General features: G+C 36.5%; 1 protein-coding gene and 1 long non-coding RNA gene across 3 annotated transcripts in view; one reads left to right on the top strand and one right to left on the bottom strand.

The window, feature by feature from the left end:
- The window catches only part of TAFA2 (TAFA chemokine like family member 2), a 448,530-nt gene extending 433,416 nt beyond the window's left edge, over positions 1 to 15,114 (top strand). For both annotated transcript variants that reach the window (XM_038549855.1, XM_038549856.1), the window contains exon 5: positions 12,957 to 15,114. In XM_038549855.1, the coding sequence (XP_038405783.1) occupies positions 12,957 to 12,968 (12 nt within the window). In that variant the 3' untranslated portion in view covers positions 12,969 to 15,114. The remainder of the gene's footprint in view (positions 1 to 12,956) is intronic.
- Positions 5,808 to 10,204, bottom strand: LOC119873581. Its single transcript, XR_005365318.1, has 3 exons — positions 10,097 to 10,204; positions 6,418 to 6,526; positions 5,808 to 6,043 (listed from the first exon to the last, which is right to left on the bottom strand). It is a non-coding gene; the product is annotated as an uncharacterized LOC119873581 (long non-coding RNA).
- Positions 15,115 to 26,611: the final 11,497 nt, after the last annotated feature.

Raw genomic sequence — 26,611 nt, 5'->3', positions numbered from 1 at the left:
CAGCTGAATAGTTTGGGGAGAAGACATCCCTTCAACAGAAAAGCTAAATGTTACAGTGGAGGGAAGAGTGGCCTTCTTTTACAAGATTTTCTTTACTAGGGGATGTCTCAACCTAGTTAGGTTATAGGTGAATTTAAGTCCTGCATTGAGGAATTTTTTTGCCAACAGCCATCTGAAAACATTTGCTGGAAAAAAACCTTTGCTTCCTGTACACACACAGACTGGCTCCCTATGCTCTTCTTTTGTAAAACTTTGCAAATCTCATTGCCTGAAAGAAAGAACAGTGGCTTCCAGAGCTTTAAAAAAAAAAAAAAAAAAAAGGTTATTGAGGTCCCTAATATTCATTTAGGCTCTATCCAGTTCTGACTTCCAGGAATAAGCCTTTTGGAAGGAGGAAGGTGTGCACTATGTGTGTTTCTAGTTCCCATTTGTATGCCCACATGAGAACAAGGACCATATCTGCTTTGCCCCATCCTCAGTAGGTAACATGGAAGCAGCAACATTTATTGAACAAAGAAATTGATGAATGAATAATCTCTGCAACCTCATCTACTATTCTCTCCTTGTGTGCTCCACTGCCACCACACTACCCCTCCTTTCTCGCCTCAGGTCATTGGCACATGTTCCCACTGTCTAAAATGCTCTTCCCCCAGCCATTACCTTGACGGACTCTCGCTGCTGCTATAGGCTTTTACTGAAGTCTCATTACTGAGCAGATCTTCCCTGTCTATGCTAACTACCCCCAAACCCCACTCTTCCCTCTCCCCGCTTTTTAAAGATTTTATTTATTCATTCATGATAGACATTGGGAGAGAGAGAGGCAGAGACACAGGCAGAAGGAGAAGCAGATTCCATGCCGGGAGCCTGACGCGGGACTTGATCCCAGGACTCCAGGATCAGGCCCTGGGCTGAAGGCAGGCACCAAACTGCTGAGCCACCCAGGGATCCCCCCCACTCTTCCCCTTGACTCTACTTTTCTCCTGGCATGGCTTGACATATTTGAAACTTTAAATTATTGTGTCTTTTGTTTGTCTGCCTCTCTAGATTGTCAGTTCATAGGGGTAGTGATTTTTTTTTTCCACACTTAGGACAGTGCCTGCTACTTAGTATGTGCTCAGTCAATATTAGTCAAGTGAATGAATGCAAGAATCAGACCTGCAGGACCTATCTCACTAGGTTTGAAGCCCCAGAATGAGGATCTCAGTCCCCAGACTATCACTTACTGCTTAGATGCATCATCTAGAAGTTTTACTTAATTTCTCTGAACTTCAGCTTCAACTGTAAATTCAAGATAATAGTAATTAATAACAAGGCCTATTAACTGTTAAGTAGTAAATGGGGATAGTCTCAAAGAATAATTTTGAGGGTTACAAGAGAAGAGAAACGTGCACTCAGTTGTCTATTGATGCCAGCAATTATGATCTGAGAGGTGAGGAGGGTTCCAGGTTTCCCCAAGGAGAAGGATCAAACTGTCTTTGGCATTCTAATCTCGACCAGAAAATGGAGTTGGCTGCATTTTGCTAAGCAAAGTTAACTTCTCTTTGCCTTTTAAAATACTAGCCTCTATATTTGAAAAAAAAAATGGTGGGAGGGAACTAGACATAGAGTATATAATCAATATATAAGAGAGAGAGAGGTGATGTACACAGTATTATTTTGGGGGTGAATCAATCATTGTAGTATTTATTTACTTTGTTCTAAGAAATTTGCTGGTGTTTCATTTATACCACCATAGCTGATGTCAAGTGAGCATGTAATCCTTAGGTGTAGGATAACTGTCACTACGGAATATTTCATGAAAAAATTTTCCTGACAGTGTTAAGCAGCAGTATGGAAATTACTCAAGAGAGAAGTGCATTTAAAAAAAGTTAGGATAATTTCTAACTGAAATGTTAACTGTAATGAGTATGCCAGAATCAACCTTGATGTATCTATTTGGACATTTTCTACATCCCAAGTGGTTAGCCTAATACCAATTAAAGCATCACACATTGCTATTATCTTTTCGCAATATTATTTTCATGAATTAATTTTGTTTTAAAAATCAGACCTTTTCCAAATGAGAATAAATTTAAATATCCGAGGTGCGAATGTGAAACTGATGTCAGGACCCATATGTATCTATAATTTCAAATTCTGAAGCCACAGAATCATGGGAATAATCCTAAAAAAATTAAAATGGAGGAACTGACCTTTAGGGTCACTTAATTGTTCCCCTAGCAATTCAGAGAATCCAAATAGTAGCTCCGGGTTTCCTTCTTGTGAAGTTGTGTATCACTTTCCTCTTCTATTCAGTCCTTCATTTGTCTATTTATCCATCCACCCACCTACCCATCATTTCAGTTTTGCAATTTAATAGCTATTAGGTATCATCTATTGAGCCTGGAATGCTGCTTGACACTGAGGAGAGAAAATGTATGCTATTATCTTTTTTTTCCAATACATCATAGTTTAGTGCAAGAAACAAAGAGATTAATAAAATAATCATAATATGACAAGATAGATCTTAGACATATGGACAGAGTGCTGACTGGATGAATCACAAAGGCTTATGAATTATGAAGTGGTAACATTTGTTCTGAGGTTTGAAAGAAGAGTTTTCAGGCAAAGGTAAAATGTATACAGAGGTAAGGAGATCTGAATGGGCATATCAAGGCCTATGAGTGTTAAATAGATATGATTAGAGTCTGTCTCTGAAGGGGTTGGGAAGGTAGGTGGGTTGATATGAATCTCCTCTAAATTTTCTCCAGCTTCATCCTTTGTCACGTGTCTCTGGCAAGTCATGACACTAACCTACTTTGTATGACTGCACCAGCTGTGACTTAGCTGGATAAAATCAAGTGATCATGGTAACCAGAATTCAAAAGTTTCATTCTTTCTCAGACCGTCATTTTAATCTTACATTTTCTGGTTAGGTAGGGAAAGATCTAGTCATAATGGGGACAAGGGGTTTGTACTTATTACTCAAAGGGCAATTTTTTAAAAAATTAGGAGATATATTTTCTACATCAAAATTGGGAGATAGTTTTTCATATCATAACACGGTTAATTTTTCCTCTGCTATTGGTTTAACTATCCTCAGCTCTCAAATTTATGTAGGAAATGTTTTACCTTTGATTTGTATAATCAAAACCTTCTATTGTCTGATTCTAAATTACTAGCCTCTCCTTCATATGATTTTATTATTTATTGTTATTCATGTTATAGTGTCAAATATTAAATTATTCAAATATTTGAAATTCAAATACTACAGGTTTTATATCTCTGGAGTACTTTGGGAAAGAGACTCTAAAGAAAAGCTTTGAAAGTCTATAAATGTCGTGGATCCCATTCAGACTTAATGAGGATTACATAGTTGATGAGCAGAGAATAACAAAGCTGGCTTGTGAATGCCTATGACCGATACATGGGTTAAATGACTTGGCCCCACTTATCATCATTAAATTGTGTATGATTCAGGTTCATGCTGTAACAAAATCACAAATTACTGTAGACATGGATATTCAGGAAAGCCTATGAATGGTTAAGGTAGCAAATATTAAATAAGTATTTGAATTGTAATTGAATCATACTACGTAATACTATTTGTAGAATTCTTTTACGTCAAAAGGATCATGTATGGGATTTCTATATACCTTCTCCCTTGATTTTAATGAACTTTTGTATTTACTAAGTTTGTGCAAAATTATTCCCAAATATTGACAAGAAATTCTTATGATTTTTGTATCAATTTCTTATAAAAGCTTTTTATTTTAGGTCTCATTTATGAATGTTTTCCTGAAATAATAAAAAGTTCTAAGAGCTTGTAATCCTTTAGGAGGGATGCAGACCTATCTCCATTGTGAACTTTTATGGACATAAAGGAAGTTATTGTTTCTCTGTCCCTTTATGTTGGTTGACATGTTCCCTTTTGCCCAGGTTTGCTTCTTGTAATCATCTGTTCAATAGTCGAGTACCTGACATGTGTTTATTCCTTAGGCAAACGTGTAAAACTCTTCAGGTTCGAATGGAGAAGTAGAAAGAGAACGTTTCTGCTGTGCCTGATGACAATTTTTTTTTTTTAATTTTCCCACACTCACAAAACTTCTGGCTCCCAATTGGAGCATGAGTGTGGCAAATTCTAGTGTTGGCCGGATTCTAGTGTTTGTCCCTTCCAAGGAAGGGACAGACGTTTCATTGAGGAATAAAGATTCAAAACATCCCCCAAAATGAGCTCTCATCTTGGTTCATATCTCACAGAGCAGGAGTGTACATTGTGTCACAGGATTAACTGTTACCTACTCTTTCCTATAGTTACTATTAGCATTCTAGGTACTCCTGACTTCAGGAGGAAAGATGAACTTTGGACAGCTTTAGGATTCAGAAGGCAAAGATCTGTCTCAGTTGTCAGTAAAGAAAGGCATTGAACTATCTTTTATAGAAATAATGGGGGAGGGGCATCACTCTTTGAACTAATGAGGTCCACAAATAAATCTGCCACAAAGAGGTGGATCTAATATTGTCACCCATGATGGCCCCTCAGTGGACATTGTTTTGCCAAGAATAGGAAATGGATAATACAAAACTTTGGGTGTATTAGTGGACCACTGTCAGTGTTCAACCTGCCTATTTAATGTGGAAATTAGCATGAAAAGTACTGAGCCATCAGGCTTTCACTGAATCTTCATAAACCAAGTGAAGATTGTATTCTTACCTACTGGTCCAATCTTTATATATTTAATTGCCATATAATTGAATCAGCTACATCAAACTAGCATCTAAGTAAATAGAAATAGCTAGAGATTCATATTTTGATCAACTTTGGGAATTTGAAATTACAGAAGTGTGACTATTATTCTAAAAAAAAATCCCAAAGCCAAGATCAGAAACAATTCAGGGAAAAATATAACTGAGAAATAGAAGGGAAAAAGCAAAAGCACCAGTATATTAAACATAACGGACTGTATTAGACTGTTTTTCAGAAAATATATTCTAGGTTTGCAATTTACAGAAGGCATATTTTTTCCAAAGATTTACCATATACAGAAGGATCAGCTCTAAATGTAATATTATGGAAAAGGACAGAGATGGTGGGGGGAGCACATGTGCTACTTCAGGCATAGAACTAGTTTGGTACAAGTTACACCAATTTCTTCTCCCCAAGTGACAGCCACATATTCTTTATTCAGACAGGTGTCGCAAGGAAAGGTCATGACTAACAGCCATTTGCATTTGTAACTCAAACCATCCAGGAAGTACAGAGAAAATGTTGCTCTTATCAATCTCTAGACTACTAGGGAGATTTTTTCTGCATTTCAGCCCTTCTTCCCAACTCTACTTCTCTTAACTTCACCTTTGGAGTACTAATTGTACTGCTTACCTCTGCACGCCCTCATATGTGTGAGGCTGAAGTTCTTGAGAAGTGCGATATTTGAAGAGATTTAAACTTCTAAAGTAAGTCTTTATGTTGAAAGTGGATAAAAACTATCATCAATTCAAATTACTCCTTTATAAATTAGAGGTGAGTCTAAAGAAATGAACCTAGCATCAAATTTGGCAGGTAAAGTACCTTCCAATTGAGTTCAAAATCTCAACCGTCTCTAAAAATGTATGAACTATGCTGGTATATGAAATGCTATTATTTTTTTAAGTCTACTCAGATTTCCTCCAAGTATTCAAAATAATTGTTTTCCCATTTTAAGGGCTTTTCAATCTCTTCAAGCAAAATATAACTAAATCCCATTATACTGTTGTCTTTTAGAATTACCTTAATTTGGGGGGTCATTTTCCACCGGGAATAAACACAGGTTGTGAACAGGGGCCAGGAGAAGGAAAGTTGTAGACTTCCTTAGTGTCCCAAAAGAATTTATCAACTACCCAAAGAGAAATCAGGGAATGTTTTATTGTGTTATCAGTGAATGTCATCCGGACAGAATCAGTTCTGAGTAGATGAATGTGCATAAACAGCAAGGCAAACAGTCATCTGCTTTCATGAGTCACATAGAAGAGTCATGGCAGGAGCACTGTAGAGCTTTCAGAGTTCCAAGAAATAGTGCAGGTCCATCTGTTCAAAAGATTCATTTCCAGTCAAGATCTTCATTTACACAACATAGGAAGCTGAAAGCCTTTGACAGATGTTGTATTTGTGGTAAAAGCTTACTAGTTTTGCATTCTAATATAACGAGTAGGCTTCTTAGAAAAAGGAAGTCTACACAGTGGTTATACCACCAGTGAATTTAGGTAATCAGAGTAAAGTTTTATCCCATTTGGAGTTAGTGCTTCTTAAGAAGAGTCAGAGCAGTTTGGGGATAGAAGGGAATTAGAAGCACAGAGTCCAACAGACTCACTCGGCCGACTCACTGGAGATTCAGAGATTTTTAAGTCACGTGTCCAATGTGCTAAGACTAGAGGGTAGTAACACTAGTATAAAACTCTTACCAGAATAAGGCTACCATTCTTCAGTCATGTTTGCTGTTTTGGTTCTCTCTGGAAGTATAGATTGGGTGATATTTTCTGCTTCCACACTGGTATCCACACTGCGTTATACCTAAATACAACCAGTTAGGTATGGCAATGCTCTCTGTTGTTTGAAATGACTATCCTCCCAATCACCCAAGGCTGTTAGATTTTTAGAGTATTTATAGGACAGATAACAAGGTCATTCAGTAGAAATGTTGACCCTAGCAGAAGTATTACACAGATGGCTTTTGGTGCCTCAAGTGTTAAAATAAATGTTCAGGCCAAGCCAGCACCAGACATTCCCAGGAAGAAAAGTAAACTGTGGCATGAAAACCTGACAGTTTTCATGGCTATAGAATCACCTCCATCACCAAGAAAGTAAAATACAGCCTTACTTTTTTTTTTATGTAGGTAGGTGGATTTATGAAGATGATTCATGTCACTGCCTTACAGTGCTTCATCTATACCTAAAAGCTACCTGGCAACTAGACTTGAATGATTATTCTAGATCGACAGGTGTCTTTCATTTTGTAATACATCATTATATAAGTTGCTTTAAGATAGGATAAGTGCATTCACATAGTTATGACCAGCTCAGTGGCAGCTTTTCTCCTTGTGTAAATGAGAAAACCTGCTACTGCGGAGTAACGGTGTTTTAATTGCACTTTCAATACACAAAAACTAAGGCAAGAGCTTAATTCATGTACTTGTAAGAGCCGTATTAAAAAAATGTATCTGCAGTAAAGTGGCAGTTATACTCCAGGCAAGGCAATGTTCATTCAAATTAAGATGATAAAGGTATTCTAGATCTCCTTTTACTTTATCAAATTAAATTTGTTTATCAGAATGTTAGGTTGACATGATGCCTGTTGTGATGTCAGTAAGCAGCTGCATTATAAAGACTGGGCATGCGCTGCATTTAAAGCTACCACCTTTTGGAAAGATTGCCACATCTTTTTCCTTGCCTTCCAACTGTTTAAATATTGTTCATCAGTCCAAAAATTTTATCTAATAACATGGCTATTTACTGTAAATTCAACATGTTTTTATGAAGTTGATTTGTTCATAAAGCATTGTCTGTTCCATTATTGTGTATATATGACCCATTTTATATTTACAGGAATGTAAATATTGCTCAGTAGTTCCTCATAACAAGATTTTAATGGCCACACTGGAGAAAATGTTGTGTTTTTTTTTAATTAAGCTAAAATGATAAGATTCACATTGATGCTATGGAAATTTGGCAGTGATTTCACAAATTTATATAGACTGGCAAACTGAAAAACTGGGATTTAAAAAAAAATCTGGAATATGAGCTAGAACTCAAAGTGAAAGAGTATCAGAGGAATCATCAATAATGAATAAGGACATTTACAAATCTGCATTTTGTTTCGGTATAATTATGTCACATTTATTTTTTAAGTGGAGTGCTAATTTCCTAGATATTTGTACTGTATGCAAAGTCTGATGGCTGCTGGTCCATTAAAAAGACAACATAAGAATGAAAAAGAATGGATTGTGTATCCATAAACACCAGTAATATATGATCAGAAAAATTAAGGGGCAAAGCCTAGGAATTCAGTGTATTCAGAGGGCTAGAAATGTGTGTGTGTGTGTGTATATATACACACACACACACACACACACATTTCTAGCTCTCCAGGCACATACATATATATATATATATTTATATATTTATATATTTATATATAAATATATATTTATATACACACATATATATGTTTATATATGAATAATAATAGTTACCATTTACATAGTGTTTATTACATACCTAGCACTGTTCAAAGCACTTGGCCTACTAACTTATTTGCTCTTCAGCTCATACAACCCTATGATATTGGTACTGATACTATCCTCTTTTACTCAAGGTCACACAATGAGTTATCAGCAGAACTGGCTTCAGGTACATTCTTTTTAACCACTACTCTATATCCCTTAATCTGAAAAGAGTCTCACTCCTAAAGTAGGCCCAAAAAGAGGTGCTTTCCTCTTGATTGAAAGGATGTTTATGATTAGTAAGAATATGAAATGAATAATTGCAGGATCAGTTTCTATAAGACACCAACAATTAAATCAATACTTATAAAGAAACAGGCAGTAATGCCCCACCACCCCAATACTTATCCTAGGTATCGCCTTTTGTGTAGTGTTTGGGAATTACTGCTACTATCACCAGTTATTATTTAAAAAGCATTTACCTGGACACTTTCAAAGGATTATCTGATTTAACCGCAATAGCAAAGGCATGGGGTCTAATTACACCATTCTCGTATTACCCTTGGGGAAGACTAGGCTTAGGGAGTTCAAATAACTTACTCAGCCCCACAGTGTGAGAACATGCTAAGGAAGAGATCTGAACCCAGGCTGTGTGCCGGCGGAGCCCACCCACACTGTCAATGCCTCTCATCATAATGTGTTGCCTCCCACTGATAACTCAGGCATCAGGGCTTGAGTGGGGGAAAAGGGAATTACTGACTCCATGAATGTAATTAATTTAAGAACTTTATAAAATCATCTATTACACTTGGGGACAAGATAGAGTCTTGAATTTCCTTTTTAGCTTTTCTAATTTATCTTAACTAGAAGATAGGCAAAGGATACTTCATAATGTTCAAAGTATAAAATAAAACCAGTATAAAATAGTTATTTCATTTCACATTTAACTAAGGTCATGTATGCCATTACCTTGTTTTGTTTTCTCTAATTAAATTGATGAACAGACTTAAGGGTTGTGATTTTAGCACAAATTTTTGAGAAATCAAATCAGGATACTATAATAGATTTGTTAGACTGAGAGAAATAAATGGGCTAAAATAAGGGGATAATTCTGAAAGAATTCTTGCTTTTTGTTTAATATTAGCAGGGTAGCGCCATCCTTGTGGGTCATTACCAAGATAGCTTTGAGCTACTAACTAGAAAAGCTGCCATCATTCTGATTACCTTTTGCATGTGTTCAGCTGTCAAGTATTTTTACTTGTTGAATTGACTGGTGTGCGGCACACACAAATAAGATTTACATAAAAAGGAACAGCTGTGTGAAACACTGCCTTTGGAAAGGCGAATTCACTGAGGTGGTGATTAAAACGTATGAAACTCCAGGCGTAACTATAATTATCATAGGACATTTCTCTCTCTCTCTCAGGCAGTATTTTATATCTACTGCCCTCAGAACCAAAAGACAGTACATTCATGGTAACAAATGCTTTTCCTATCTTGTAAAGATGGTTTTATGGCAACCTCCTGCTTTTAGTTACTGAAAACTTGCTGAAAATCGTCTTTACAAGCTAACACTTTTTACTATTTGGCCTCCTCCAAAAGATATGGCTTGAGTGAAAGAGAGTGATATCTAAGTTCTAAAAATAAGGCAGTGCTTAATGTGGTATATTAAAAATCACGTTTAGATGAGAGCAACATTTTTAAACATATCACTTAAACAACCCTTGCATATCAGGAAAGGAGAAAATGGTGCTTGTTTTCCGAGTAGCATGCCAGAATTTTGACTTGAGTAACTTGAACTCAATAGGCAGGTAAATCAAAGAAGTGTTTGTTATTTTTGCATTACATTTTAGACAATTTCATCTTCAATATTGCTGCCTCTTCTGTATTAGGCAAATTACATTGGTGATAATGTACCTACATTCAGAATCATCCTTATGTTTTCAAGTCTTTGGTTTTGCCATTTCATTTGATACAACGGTGGAGGTTGTCAGGGAGGGTGCTGACACAGGCCCATACATGCTCATATCTGTATCACATTGAAAAGGACAAGTGAAAAAAAAAAAGAAAAGGACAAATGATTACTTAGCCTTTGTTTGAATTCTTTAAGAGTAGTTCTCTACTTTGATTAAATATCTGTTCGTGTGGCCCTCTCGTTGTACTTTTTAGTGGTTCTCTTGTTAAAGCTTTGTGCATTGAAAAAAACTTGTAAAACCTTTATTATACTAAGTGTTTTCACAGACATTATCATAGTTGAGCCTCACAGCAACCCCTATGAAGATAACAGGACTATCCCCTTTCCACTGTGACTGCTATTACTGCCACACCGACCTTAATCTAGAACTCCACATGCCAAACCACAATGAATTGATCGGAGTAATTTACAAAAATGAAATCTAAAATAGTCCACTGAAGGCCTATCTTCATCTCATAAAATGTGCTAGGATGTTTTTAGGATTAATAAACTGGGAATATTGTATAAAGCTGGAATGAGAAGTCATTTACTCAAGTTTTGACCTATGCTTATTTAGAGAATTCTTTTAGTCATATTTAACTTTCTATATTCTAACAATTATTTTAGGTGATAGCATAAAAAATGTAGGTTTGTGATACGCTTAGGATAGGCATTGTGTTTATGTGTAGACATGTATGTTTACTGAGATGGAGGAAAAATGTGTTCTATAATATAAACCTTTGGTGTTGTACTGTAAATGTGTCTTTTTAAAATTTTCATAAAAACAAAGCTTTAATATATGAATAGTTGAGAGAATCCCTCCCCAGCTTTATATAAACTAGCAGGATGAAATATTTAGCTTGGAATAAAGATAGAAGAATGCATCTACTGTACCCACAAAGAGATTACTTAGAATCGGGGCTCCAAATGACACAGGAGGACAGGCCACTGGCTCTTGTGGGATCACTACACCATGTCCTTCCAGTTGCCTATGCTGAGTCCTTGCCGGGGCTAACCCATTTGTGCTTTCTCAGTTCCTCTCTTTACCTAGCATAGTTTTGGAAATATAATCCCTTATAATGTTTATAAGTCTTCCTACTAAGAGGAGAATCTTCAGAAAAGGCAACGGGATCTTGCTCAGGCAATGGCAGTCAAAGATTAGGTTAAGTCAGTATGCATCAAGAAAGTTTATCATAAAGTTTTTGTATTTTCCACAATGATTAGCTATCTCTATGGGCAACCTGGGACATAACGTCTGTCGAAACATTCATATTTACTCTCCACGTTGTTCTTAACGCTAACCCTCAGACTGGGAGCCATTCAGAGAATATCTATAAAATGACCACTAAGAGGAAGACAAATTGAAAATGAGACTGTTACCCTATCTAAGAGAGCCCCTGCTCCCAGCATCTCTGGGGGTGAGCAGGCCCTTTCTGTATTTGTATCCTTCCATCCTCAGTTCCATTCCTCCCAGGGGAGGAATTTGTGCATGGGAGTAAGAAGCTTTAAATATGTAAGCAGAGGCTCCTTCCTTGGACAGGACAACTGACCAAAGAGACATAAATAAGATGGTCGCCTCCATGCAGAAACAACTTTTCTTTGAATTTATAGCTTCCTTTTGTAGTATAATTTGAGACTAGCTGTAGTAGAGCCGGAGCTAGATTATTTTGCTTAATGTTTCTTTTTCATAATTGATCAAAAAAACAAAAACAGTCTTTCTGTAAATGTTTTATGAAAGGATGAGTAATTATATGATTTAATGGAATAAAACCAAAGTATCCACAGTAACTTTCAAGAATGCACTATTTGTTGTAACCATTTCTTGACAAGAATAGTCATGCAACTCTAAGTGCCTTGAATTTAGAGTATACCTAGGAATTCACTGGTGCAGCAGAAATCTCTCTTTCTGTATAGCCATCTATCATCTCCCCTTATGTATATATAGATAGAAGGTATCAGGTACTCTAGAGGTTAACTATTTTTTCCCATACACATTCTTTGGACTTGAGTAGGTGTGAAAAGCCAGTGATAATCTCCCTTAATAATATTTATAATAGCATTAATCAACTTTTTTTGAGAATTTTTGGAATATTTAAACCTTGGTAAAATATTGTACATTGTTTTTCTCCCCACATTTTTTCCTCATGAATAATTTTTCTGAAATAGAATTGAGTCAAATAAGCACTCAAGTTTTAAACTATTTCAAGAATGGGTTTTATGGAGCTAATGCCCAAGGACTTTCTTGAAGACGGGGTCTGATTGTATTCCCATGAACAAAGGTCTTTCTTTACTGAAGTCTGGCATAATGTCTTTATGATCTCTGGATTATGTCTTCCATGCCTGTACAAAGGACAAAGATTCCAGAACCATCGTTTGGATTTGAGACAGGTAGCATCACAAGATCTTCCTGGTCATAGTTGTAGTCATTTGTTGGATAGTTGTGCAAGTAGCTCTAAAAATACCGTGAAAGGATAGAGAACACTGATGTCTTTTCTAAAGTGGCAACACTAGAATCTGGTAGTCCTTTAAAATTCAACATTTGATAAAACAAATACCACTGGGCAGCCCGGGTGGTTCAGTGGTTTAGCACCTTCAGCCCCGGGTGTGATCGAGACCCAGGATTGAGTCCCACATCAGGCTCCCTGCATGGAGCCTGCTTCTCCCTCTGCCTGTGTCTCTGCCTCTCTCTTTCATGAATAAACAAATAAAATCTTAAAAAAAAAAACAAATACCAACATTTTGAATTCTTCTAATACTAAATTGTATTTGGAGTTTTAAGATCATATAGACTGTTATAAAATGATTATCTTTTCTTCTTCCTTTGTAGGTAACCCATTAACAAAGGATAAATCAAGTGATCCTCACGCCTGGTTACATCAAACATCTGCACAGAAACTTAATTCCTGAGGTGATCTTGAAGGGAGATTTTTATACCGCTCACAAGAGGCACTGCAGAGTCTTATTTCCAAAGGATTTCATGGCTCATAATTGGCCTCTTCTTGAAACCAAGACTTTTAAAAAGTCAGACATGAACTTCTATGTCATGAAGATTTTGTCAGATTTGAACTGTGTTCAACTTGTAAAATTGCACTTGCTAAGAGAATTTGGAGTTGCCATCTGAAGAGTTGGTGTTTCCCGGTGATGTCAGAGACACTCACCTTTTGGGCTCTTGGCTTCAAATGTGACTGCTTTTCTTGTTTCTGAAAGTCTGCCAAGTGCACTGGCCTCCTGCCATGGATATGTTCCTGGGTCCAGTCCTGTGTTCGTTGGCTGGTGGGACTGCACCTGGCTTTATTGACATTTCCTTTGCGAACTTCTTCTCTGGCATGGTGTAGACTGAGACCATTTTATTTGTATCTTAATCTTGGAGCTCTGAAAGCCTACATGTTTTAACATCTTAACATTGCTTTTGTTAAGGGAATGGAAATATATATCCATTGATAATAATTATTGTTGGCAAGTAATAGTTATCTGAATACATCAATCATATAAGAATGTATAGACAAGCTGACATGTTTCCCCAAGGCTAACATACTACTACAGCTCTCTGTCAGTTACATAGGTAGTAGTTAGAACTGAATTTCCATTTTCATTATATGCTAGTTTGTACTTCTGGAGTACTCTCCCTTTTGGTTTTTGTGGGGTTTTATTAAGTGGGCTTTTTCTTTCATGTTTATATTTACTTTTTCCCTTTACAGAAATCAGCAGTGAGCAGTCAAGTATGTAGGTAGCCGTTGGTTTCAAAAAAATCGCCAGGGATGCATGTGGGTTTCTGATTTCTTAGCTTGAGAGTTATTCACTTAAGATTTCTTCTAGTAATTTTTTTTAACTGTCCTTTCTACCATTTTAATAGACTGTCCCTTGCTCGCTCCCAGTGACTGTTTGGATGCTTATATATCTGTTCAGTCTGTTAATAGAATTGTTCATTTTCCTTGGTATCAAATTTATAATATTTGCTTATAGTTGTCCCATTCAAACAATTTCTTAGATCAGTTTCTTCCCACATTTTTGTAGTCATTTTAACATTTTTGTTTTTCAGTTCTATAGGATAGTCTTATAAATATTTAAAGGCCTTAAACATGTATGTACTTTTTTCCTAAGTTATTACAGAATGTATAATTTTATACTACATTTATTTTATTTCATTTGTTATGTGAAGGGAGAGAAGAATTGAAAATACATAGCCATTCTGTAACCCTATTGTGTAAGTGTATAGTTGAAGGGATGTAATGGGGGAGACTTCTTGGTTTACTCATCTTAGCCTAATAGGAAGGTCTTTCATAAATTGTCTTATTAGAAGTTCCATTATGTTAGAGAAAATGTGGCCATCTTTCATATTTTTAGAACTCATTGACATGGTCAATTAAGTCTTTGTTGGTTTCCATGACGGAAGCTGACATACCTTAGAGAGTTTTGGTCTGTTAGTTGGTAACAAATTTCAAAGACCAGTACATTACCCAGGATGTCTTCTGGGCAGACAAATTACAAGTGTAAAATTTGTTAAAAGTTAAATTTGTAAAGTATACTTTTGACACTGAACCAAAGTATACTGCCCTACAAGTCCATGAAATGAGATGACTTCCTCCCTCCATTTTCATTATACATAAAACTAGATGGCTCTGAGTGGATTCTGTAATAGTTCAAGACTGTATGAATTCAGAAAGAAAAAAATAACAGTTGTGCTGGAATTTTTGCATCAATGATAACATCATTCATTTCTTTGGAACAAAGTAGAAAACTATACTATTTTGGAAATTATGAATTTGTCCTAGGTTTGTTTGAAATTGTAGATCATGCTTCTCATTTTTTTTTTTTACCTGAGTCCTTTAAAACAACACTGGAAATTCTGTATCATATACAAGTGTAACACATGCATATCAATAGAAAAAAATAAATGGAATTTCAAATAGACTAACTAGATTATCCCCAGTAGATTAATGTTGTGACTATTCAGAAAAGGTAAATAAAATTGGGATATAAAATGGGCTCTCTTTCATGAGTTACATTTGGAGAATCGGTTTTCTGGTGTTTTATTTTAAAAGTCAGTTACTCTACAGGAAAACCTGTGAATTCATGGGGAAGCTGACATAAATTTTTCAATCTCCTTTTAATAAAAATCCATGGCAACTCTTGCCATTTACACAAGGTTCCAATACTTGATTTGCTTGTTTGCTAGGAAACAATTGAAAGAGATATATTTACTCTTGTGCTATTTGCCCACATCTTGACTAGGAGTACAACTGATGGATGTTTGCTAGCCATATGCAAAATTCCTTTTATTATACAAATTGTTAAATATGCTGCCTATCCTTTGAAGTTCATTACATATGGAAATGTTAATGAAAATATCAGATATGGTTATAACTCAGCTTTCACACTTCTTAAAAATAATTTAAAACCCACAAGAAGTTACAAAAAAAGAGAGGAGAACCTCTGTGTGCTCTTTTCCCACTGTCCTCCAGTGACCAAATCTTATCAAATCAAGACACTGACATTGGTACAATACTATTAAATCAAATACAGACCTGACTCAGATTTTCCACTTTCACATGTACTGTGTGTGTGAGAGACGGAAGGAGAGCGAGCTCTATTGTATCCTTTCCAATTGGTAAAACGTTACTGTGGTGTATATTAGGATAGAAGGACATGGGCAATGAATGACTGATGTGTAATTACTTTTTCCAAGGTCTCTATTTTAAGGATAACATCCTTTAGCTTTATTTTTCTTTACTCTTGATGCCTTAACCTCCTGGAAACTTCTAGTTTTAATGGCAGAGAGTACCACATGTGATTTCAAACCTACTTTTGACTTTAACGGGTAGGAGGAGAACTGAGAATCTGTATCTAAGGTTGAAATAAAAAGGGAGTTGAGCCTGTTCTTTGATCTCCTCAGCAAGTCCTGTGCTACTACACAATGCTGTACAATTGGGTTGTGACTTTTGATGATACACAATAGCTAATAATAGCACAATGATTAAACGGGACTTGATCTTTCTAAAGTTTTATTTTCTCAAACCGGAGGCAATAGATCTCTGAAAGAGCCATATATGCAAAGGTATCAAATAATATTTTTCATCATCCTGCCTTTTCTTCCTTTGAGTGACTTAAGTGGAGAGAATTAGAATGATAGCAGACACTCTGCTAGGGGAAACAGAAAAGTCAGAGGAGACATGCACTGGGCAGCTTCCCACTCCCCTTACCCACATAGAGATCATACCCACAGAGTAGGACATTACTATGTTTTATCAAGGTAAGGGTTTGTCTTCTTTTTCTCTTTTATATAGAATACTTTGAAAGAAGAGTAGAGGTACCAGATTTCTTCATTGTTTTTATTTGCACTGTGAGAGACTGAAAAGTAGTGTAGACATTACAAATATCTGGCATTTCACTGACAGTTACTGAATTCCTACTGCCTCTATAGGGCTGGATCACATTTTGGGGTTAGCTGAAGTTTCACCTTTAAAATACTTTTAAAGGCAGTTCACTAGGTAATTTTCCAATACTCTACGTAGGCGCGGCACTATACTAACCTATGGGAAAATTGGGCACACAAAAGATTTTTAAGTATTTCATATTTGCTTTGATTTTTTTATACCTGTTTTCAATATGTTGCAAATTACTAAATAGGATGCACTATGTCCTAAACATTTTTCTGGAAATGACTGAACTTCATTTTTGAACTTTAGAAGTTAGGTGAGCAGGACAGTACATGTCCATAATGTGGTTTTACAGATTTTAGCAAAAATGGGATTGAAAATCTTAAAGAAGAGAGATTGTGGACTTAGAAATTAACAGAGGACTAAAATAACCTGGGGGAGAGGGAATAAGGCCTGAGCTTAGACTATTACACTGAGAAGAATCTGAAACTATGGAGATCAATTCCAGTTGCAATTTAAATTATTTGAGGATCCTAACAATTACCCTTGCTTGACCCTACTCTATGATATGCTCTTACTTGACCCAGGCCCTAATCCTAGACTGATTATTTTTTTTAAAGCTCCCCCAGTGATTCTAATGAGCATCCAGGGTTAAGAGCCACTAATGAAGGCTCAACGAATTGGGTGAACTGATTGCATGACTGAAAGGAAGACATGGAAGAAAAGTCCAGAGGGTCCTGAGCCTACTACAATGGGATAACTGAGGTTCAGTTAAATATGACAGAAAAACCTAGGAAAAAGCAAGGTGAGTAGCAGGTAAGAGGCAATGTTCAAGCCTACAGAATTTAAAGTACCAATGAAACATTCAGAAAGTCACATCAGAAAGGAACTGAATAGGTTTTATTGGGTTTGTAATTAGAGATTATTGTTGGTCTTGGAAAGAGCAGTTTCAATGAAGTGCTGTTGTAGGATTGAGCTTTCATTAGTTTGCAGAGGAGTTAGAGATTTGAAAATGGATATAGTACACACAAACTTCTCTTTGAGTGGGAAATGAAAAAGCAAAGTAGGGTAGTGTTTATGAAGGGGATACAGAATCAAAAAAGTGCATTATTTTAAATATAGGAGAAATAAGACTTTGTTTACATATGATGCACAGGAGAGGGGGAGTGGTGTGTTAAGAACCTAGAACTGAAAATATAAAGGAAATGAAGGCAAGGGTGTCCATATCTAGATGGAAAGAAAGTCATAATATGCAAGGAATAAACAGAACCAAATCCCATAGAAAATCTAATGGGGTGAACAGTGAAGAAGTAATTGGTGCTTGGGTCTTTGGTGACTTCCCACAAAACAGTGTCCCTAGTGTGGAGACCGTGAATCAAAAAGCAATCACTGGGATCTATTATCCCATGGAGGAGTTTCAGCTTATACCTGGGCTACTGAGAGAAAGTTAATGATTCCAAGATCATAAATAAATTAATAAGAGAGAAATTAGCTAAGTGCAATATCCTTATTTATAAAGTGAAAATATTTTATCTCACAGGATTGTTGTGAAGACTCAATGAGTTAACATATGCAAAGAGCAGTATGTAGTGCATAGTATTTACTAAAATGGTGGTTCTTCATTTGTTAAAGAGGTCAGTTCTGTTCACCCTGCAGTTGGTGTAAAAATTGTATTGATAGAAAATAATAAAATCATATCATATGTGATATAAAAAGTTTTGGGGTCTGCTGGTATTTTTGCTAAATAGAATGGGAAGATGTAGAGAGGCACTACATTTAAACCACCTGTTTTCAGGAATCGTGTGGCTGCAAAGAAGGTTAAAGAATAACCAGTGACAGGCTGAGCGAAAGAAATAGTGAAGGAGAAATTGATAAAAGATCCCTTTATCCATCCTATTTATTGGGAATAGTTGGGAAGATCAAAGGGAAGGGTTAATGTGAAAGGAATCTATTTTTCTGCTATTAGATAAATGAACAAAATGTACGAAGCTAGGGAGAAATATAAAAGTGAGGTTAAAGGAAATAATGCCTACAGAACTCTGGGCTGAGGAAACAGCAACACACTAAGATACAGGTCTTAAGTACATGAGATTTATTTGCTGAGTATATAAGCTCCAGAGCTTGATTTGAAATCAAGGTGAACAGAAAATATTTGAAGCAAATTTTGATGTTTTTAGATACTCAGAGCTCAGAAGACAATAAAGTCATAATAGAGGACACCTAATTTGTAGAGAAATGTGACTTTTCCATTATTATAATGCAGTCTAGACAAAAAAAAAAAAACAAAAAACAAGTGAGAATGAATAATTGGATCATCTTTGGATGTAAATAGTTGAGATTAAAAGGCTAGCATCTGTTGAGTCCTTACTCTGTGCCAAAAGTTCTAAGAACTTCATTATTTGAACTAATCTAATCTATATGTAATTGTTTCTATTATTTTATAGTAAAAAAAACTAGGGCATGGAGATGTTCAACAGTTTCCCTAGTGTCATCTGATAGTAAGTGGCCAAGCCAGGATTTTTAACTTTTGTAGTAGTAAATAGTAGGTTGTTAGTTTACATGCCATTCAAAAAGTATATTATGGGGCTATAGGAAGACTCCAGAGGCCAAGTAAAATAAAAGGGAATGATGTTTGTAGATCTAGACGGGGTAGAAATTAGATTTAAAAGTGAGGAGAAGTTTTATTAGAGATAAGGAATAATGAGAGATCCATTAATTAATATTTTTGTGTTCTTATGTGTCAAGAATTATGTTAGAAGCAGTGAATAAAATTTAAGTACCCTTGACCCTTGAACAACATAGGTGTGAATTGTGGGGGTCCACCTACACATCAATTTTTTACAATACAGTACTATAAATGTATTTTCTCAAGATTTTCATGACATTTACCTTTCTCTAGTTTTGTTGTAATAATATAGTATATAAAATAGTATATAATACATAAAACATACAAAATACATGTTGATCGACTCTCTATGTTATCCATAAGGCTTCTGGGTCAACAATAAGCTATTAGTAGTTAAGGTTTGGGGTTGTCAAAGTAATACATGCGACTTTAGGTCCAAACTGGTGATGTAGAAAGACGCTTACTCACTTCCTCTATGGACACACCAAATATACATCTTTTTATACAGCAATTCCTCCTGAAGAAAAACTGAAAGCTGACTGAACAGCTTCTGTACAACAAAAGACAGAGAGACCATGTAGAAAAGAAGAAGAAAAGTAGAGACATAGTAACAAAGGGAACCTCCACCCCAGTGTTGCAAATGGCAATATGGAGGGATAGTACTGATGGACATGAGCAGGTTCATTTACCCTGGGGCTCACAGAAAAGGTCATGACTTAAAACGGCAACCTGAATCAAGGAACCAGTCCTAGAATCCTGTCAAATGGCAGGGCAACTGCTAGAACTCACTTTAGGTCAGAGGGGCTGGTAAGTGCCATGGTTTATGTTCCCACTCCACCTTGATAGTGTGGGTTTTTTGTCAGCAGGGCCCAAGCACCATAGCTGGCCTGCTGCCTCAGTGAGCCCCAGGCCCCTAGTACAGACCCTGGGGCACAGAAAAAAAAATCCACATGTTTTAAAAGAACTACAATATATTAGATACAAGTCCATAACGCCGCAAAATGAAAGGGAAAACCTGCTAAAATTCTCTCCAAGTCGGAGGGGCTGGTGAGCTCAACAGTTTACATTCTTCCTCCACCTTGATAGTGTGGTCAAGAGCAAGATCCAGTGACCGAGGTGGCCTACCACCACAGTGAGCCCTGGGCCCCTAGCCCACCCAAGCCCTAGCCCTCTATCTCATCACAGTGGTACAGACCCAGACATCCATGGGTAGTGCTCACTAAAGATCTAGTTATCTTGTGAAGGTGACAAAGGTGCAAAGGGCCCTGGAACATGCCAAGCCTATATCCTTTTGGTTTTAGACAACTTGCGAGGGCAGTCCCTGCACCAAGTGCCCCAAGATTTCTGGCTTATGCCTGCCTCAGCTCCAGTTGTCCCACAAGGATAACCCATGTGCAGCCTCTGAGGACCCTGTGGCCCATGCCCCATCTCAGTTCCAGCCTTCCTGCTAGGGCACCCGTTCCCCCCCCACACACACAACCCTGGAATCCCCTGGCTTGCACCCACTCCAGTTCCAGCCATCTCACTAATGTGGTCCCAGAACAGTGCTTCAGGACCCTCAGTCCACTACAAACATAGCTCCAGCCAGTCAGCCAGGTATACACAGTCAACATAGGGGATGAGCATAACAAACTCACTCCTTCAAGTTTAGAAGTATCTGTTCTGCCTAATTCATAGAAACAAGCAAAGAAAGTCCATCAAGATGAGGAGATAGAAGAATATGCTCCAACTGAGAGAACAAGACAAAACCTCAGAAAAACAAGTAAATGAAACAGAAAGTCATGATAAAGAGTTAATGGTAATGGTCACAAAGATGCTCACTGGACTAGAAAGAAGAGTAGATAAACTCAGTGAGAACTTCAACAAAGAGAAAATAGAAATAACCAATAAGAGTTGAAGAATATAGTAACTGAAATGGAAAATACACCAGAGGGAATCAAGAGTAGATTAAAAGATGCAGAAGGGGCAGCCCAGGTGGCTCAGCAGTTTAGCACCTGCCTTCGGCCCAGAGCATGATCCTGGAGTCCCAAGATCGAATCCCACGTCAGGCTCCCTGCATGGAGCCTGCTCCTCCCTCTGCCTCTCTCTCTTTTCTTTCTCTCTCTCTCTCTCTCTCTCTCTCTCAAGAATAAATAAATAAAATATTGAAAGAAATAAAGGATGAAGAAGAAGAGATCAGTGACCTTTAATATAGGGTAATAAAAAACATACAGGTTAAACAGCAAAAAGAAAAAAAATTGAGAATAGGTTAAGGGATATCTTTGACAATGTCAAGCAATGAAATACTTGCATTATAGGGCTCCCAGAAGGGGAAGAGAGAGAGAAAAAAATATATTTGAAGAAATATAGCTGAAAACTTCCCTAATCCCAAGAAGAAAAGAGATATCCAGGTTCAAAAAGCACAGAGGGTTCCAACCAAGATTAATACAACAATAGGACATAACAATTGCAAATATGTACCCAACAGAGGAGGACCTGTTACAGCAAACATTAACATACATGAAGAGAGAAATTGACAGTAATACAATAATAGCAGGGGATTTTAACACCCCACTTACAGCGACAGATACATCATCCAGGCATAAAATCAAGAAGGAAACAATGTCTTTGAATGACACATTAGATCTGATATACTTAACAGATATATGCAAAACATTCCATTTAAAAACAACAGAATACATATTCTTTTCAAGTGCACGTGGAACATTCTCCAGGACAGAGTACATGTTAGGCCACAAAACAAGTCTCAATACATTTAAGAAGACGGAAATAATATCAATTGTCTTTCCTAAGTACAACTGTATGAAACGAGAAATCAATTACATGAAAATAATGGATAAAACAAAATCACATAAGGGCTAAACAATAGACTACTGAATAACCAACAGGTCAATGAAAAACTCAAAACATCTGAGACAAATGAAAATGAAACACAATGGTACAACATCTTTGAGATGCAGCAAAAGCAGTTCTAAGAGGGAAATTTGTAGCAATGCATGCCTACCTCAAGAAATAAAAATCTCAGATAAACCATTTAACTTCAGACCTAAAGGAACTCGAACAAGAACAAAGCTTAAAGTAAGTATAAGGAAAGAAATTATAAAGATGAGAGTAGGAAAATAAATAAAAATAGAGACAAAAATACAAGAGGAAAAAATCAATGAAACCAATAGCTGTGATAAAATTGATAAAGCTTTAGTCAATCTTACCAAGAAAAAAGAGGTTACAAATAAGTAAAATGAGAAAGGAAAGAGGGAAAATAACACCAGAGAAACACAAAGAATTATGAGACGACTGTGACAAATTGTATGCCAAATAACTTGAAAACCTAGAAGAAATGGATTCCTTGAAACGTACAATCTTCCAAAGCTAAATCAGAATAGATAGAAAATTTGAACAGATTACTAGTAACAAAATTGCATTGGTAATCAATAAAATCCTTACAAACAAAAGACTGAGACTAGATGGCATCACACATGAATTCTACCAAACATCTAAAAAAGAATTAATACTTATTCTTCTCAAACTATTCCAAAACATAGAGGAGGAAGGAAAGGTTCCAAATACATTCTATGTATCCGGCATTATTCTGATACCAAAACCGATAAAGACAGTACAGAAAAAGAAAAACAAAAGGAAAGAAAGAAAAGAAAATTACAGGCCAATATCCCTGATGGCCATTGGTGCAAAAATTCTCAACAAAATATTATCAAACCAAAATTGACAATGCATCAAAAGGACTATTCCAATCACTAATCCACAATCAAGTGGGATTCTTCTAGGGATGCAAAGATGGTTCAATATTTGCAAACCAATCAATGTGATGCACCACATTAATAAAATGAAGTATAAAAATCATATAATAATCTTAAGAGATGCAGAAAAAGCATGTGACAAAATTCAACATCCATTCATAACAAAAAACTCTGAACAAGTGGGTCTAGAAGGAATGTATTTCAACATAATATAGTCCATATATGACAAACTCACAGATAATCTCATACTCAATGGTGAAAACCTGAGAGCTTTTCTTCTAAGATCAGGAACAAGACAAGAATATCCACTCTCACCACTTTTATTCAATATAGTATTGGAAGTCCTAGTTACTGCAGTCAGACAAGAGATAAAAGACATTCAAATTGTTAAGGTAAAAGTAAAACTATCACTACTTTCAGATGACATGATACTGTACAGAGAATACTCTAAAGACTACCAAGAAACTACTAGAAGTTATAACGAGTATGGTAAACTTGCAGGATACAAAAATACACATAAATTTGTTCCATTCTTATACACGAATAACAAAGTAGCAGAAAAAGAAATTAAGAAGCAATCCCATTTACCACTGCACTGAAAAAGTAAAATACCTAAGAATCAATCAAGGAAGTAAAATATCCGTATTCTAAAAACTATAAAACACTGATGAAAAAAACTGAAAGCAACATAAACAAAAACAAAGATCTAACATACTCATGTATTGGATGAATTAATACTATTATAAATGTTCATACTACCCAAAACAATCTACAGATTCAATGTAATCCCCATCAAAATAACAGCAGCATTTTTCATAGAACTAGAATAAATAATACTAAAAATTGTATGGAACCACAAGATCTCAAACAGCCAAAGCAATTTTGAGAAAGAAAAATAAAGCCAGAGTAACACAATCCGAGGTTTTAAGATATATTACAAAGCTATAAGAATCAAAACAGAATGGTATTTGTATAAAAACACACACATAAATCAATAGAACAGAATAGAGAGTTCAGAAATAAACCCATGCTTATGTGGTTAATCAATCTATGACAAAGGAGACAAGAATATACAATGGAAAAAAGACAGTCTCTTTGATAAAAGGTGCTGGGAAAACCTGACAGCTACATGCAAAAGAACGAAACTGGACCACTTTTTTACACCATACACAAAAATAAACTCAAAATGGATTAAAGACCTAAATGTGAGACCAGAAACCATAAACCTCCTAAAAGAAAGCACAGGCAATAATCTCTTGGACTTTGGCCTTAGCAGTATTTTTCTAGATAGGTCTCCTTAGGCAAGAAAAACAAAAGCAAAAGCAAATTATTGGGGCTATACTAAAATAACTTGCATAGCAAAGGAAAACATTAATAAACAAAAAAAGCAACCAACTAAATGGGAGAAGATATTTTCAAATGATTTATCTGATAAAGGGTAAAATCTAAAATCTATAAAGAACTTCTTTAGCTAAATACCAAAACCCCCACAAATAATCCAATTGAAAAATGGGCAGAAGACCTGAATAGACATTTTTCCAAAGACGACCTACAGATGGCCACCAGATACATGAATAGATGCTCACCATCACTAATCATCAGGGAAATGCAAATCAAAACCACAACGAAGTATTATTTTACACCAGTCACCTGACACTAATGTCTAGTATCCAATTGACACTAATGTCTAGTATTTCACCTGACACTAATGTCTAGTATCCAAATGACAAGAAATAACAAGTGTTGGTGGGGATATAAAGAAAAAGAAACCTATGTAACTGCTGGTTTGAATGTAAATTGGTGCAGCCACTGAGGAAAACAGTATGGAGGCTCCTCAAAAATTAAAAATTGTTATACCATATTGTCCAACATTTCCACCACTGGATATTTACCCAAAATAAACAAAAACACTAATTTGAAGAGATACATGCATCCCTGATTACTGCAGTATTATTTACAATAGCTAAGCCATGGAAGCAACTTAAGAATCCATTGAAAGAAAAATGAAGAAAATGTGCTGTGTAAATATATATGTAAATACGCATATACACACACAATAGAATACTGCTTAGCCATAAGAAAGAATGAAATCCTTCCATCTGCAACAAACATGGATGGTCTACAGGATATTATGCTAAGTAAAATAAGACAGAGAAAAAGACAAATGCCTTATGATTTCACTTACATGCAGATTCTAAAAAATGAAAACAAAAGCAGAAACACACCCATAAACACAGACAACAACCTGGTGATTGCCAGATGGGAAGGGGGTGGGAGGTACAGGCTTCCATTTTTAGAATGTATAAGTCACAAGGGTGAAAGGTACAAGCATAGGGAAATAGTCAATGGGATTATAGTGTTGTATGGTGACAGATGGGAGCTGTGATTGTGAACATAACATAACGTTTAGAGTTGCTGAATCACTGTTTTTCACCTGACACTAATGTAACACTATGCCAACTAAACTTCAATTAAAAAAACAGAAAAGTGGGATGCCTGGGTGGCTCAGCAGTTGAGCGGCTACCTTTGGCTCAGAGCATGATCCTGGAGAACTGGGATCAAGTCCCTGCAGGGAGCCTGCTTCTCCCTCTCTGCCTCTTTCTCTGTGTGTCTCTTATGAATAAATAGATAAAAATCTTAAAAAAGGAAACAACAACAAAAAACCCAAGTAAGTTATGCACTGATGTTCGACTGCACATGGGATCAGTGCCTCTAACCCCTGCATTGTTCAAAGGTCAAATGTAGTAAGCTTTACCTTCTTTTTCAACTGATATCCTTCTTAGGAGGGGTAATAAACTGAATTTGAAGCCACTTCGTTTGAGAATCTTCAGAAAGATTCCACGAGGCACTGAGGTTACATAGCAGGACTAGAGAGAGAAGCAGCTGAATGTAAAATGGGGAAATGAAAAGCAGAGAGATACAATATTTTAGAAAGAAGCCTATTGTTTTGATGAGGCTCTAGGCATGTATTAATAACTGGGAACCTCAGCAATGTCTCAGCATGTTACAGAAGAAAGACCAACACGTAGTTTGCATTCTGTGTTAAAGGGTTACCTTTGATTCTTAATTGGAAGTGAGGTTTCCTGTCACTGTGTCCAACTGTCATGCAGCAAGGGGCGACCTGTCAGAGTGATGAATCAGTTATCCAATGCTGTGTAATACACCACTCCAAAACAATAACCCTCAATTACTGCTCCGTGGGTCAGCTGCGAGATTCTGCTGGTCTTGGCTGGGCTCACACTTGTGACTGCTGGGAGCTGTGGATGGACGGGCAGTGCTGGGTTTGTCCGGACTCTCACATGTGTTGGGGGTATCTGGCTATCTATAGCCGCCCTACCATTAGCTTAGCTGGAACAACTGGGTTACATCCAAGTGGTGTCTCAGCTTTCACCAGCTTGGCCTGTTCTCATGGCTGAGAAAGCAAAGTTTTGAGGTAATTAAGAGAGACAAGCTCAGGACTGGGACACAGCACTTTGGCTACACTCTATGTCCAAAGTACGTTATTGTCTGGGGGTGGAGAAAAAGACTCCACCTCTTGGTGAAGGTTGTTGCAAAGTCACAACGCAAGGTGAGATGCAGGAAAGGATGAAAAATTGGAGCCATTTTTTCCATCACCACCAGTGGCTTCATGCTAGTCTTCAATGCAAACTTTGCTTGGTCACCTGAGCAATCTTTTCCAATCCAATGTGATTTTGATACACATCAACTTTAAATTCTTCAATGG

This window comes from Canis lupus, chromosome 10 (genome assembly GCF_011100685.1).
Source record: "Canis lupus familiaris isolate Mischka breed German Shepherd chromosome 10, alternate assembly UU_Cfam_GSD_1.0, whole genome shotgun sequence".
In the NCBI taxonomy this organism is placed as follows: Eukaryota; Metazoa; Chordata; class Mammalia; order Carnivora; family Canidae; genus Canis; species Canis lupus.
Note: the sequence above shows the minus strand (reverse complement) of the source record. Positions and strands in the feature narration are given on the sequence as shown.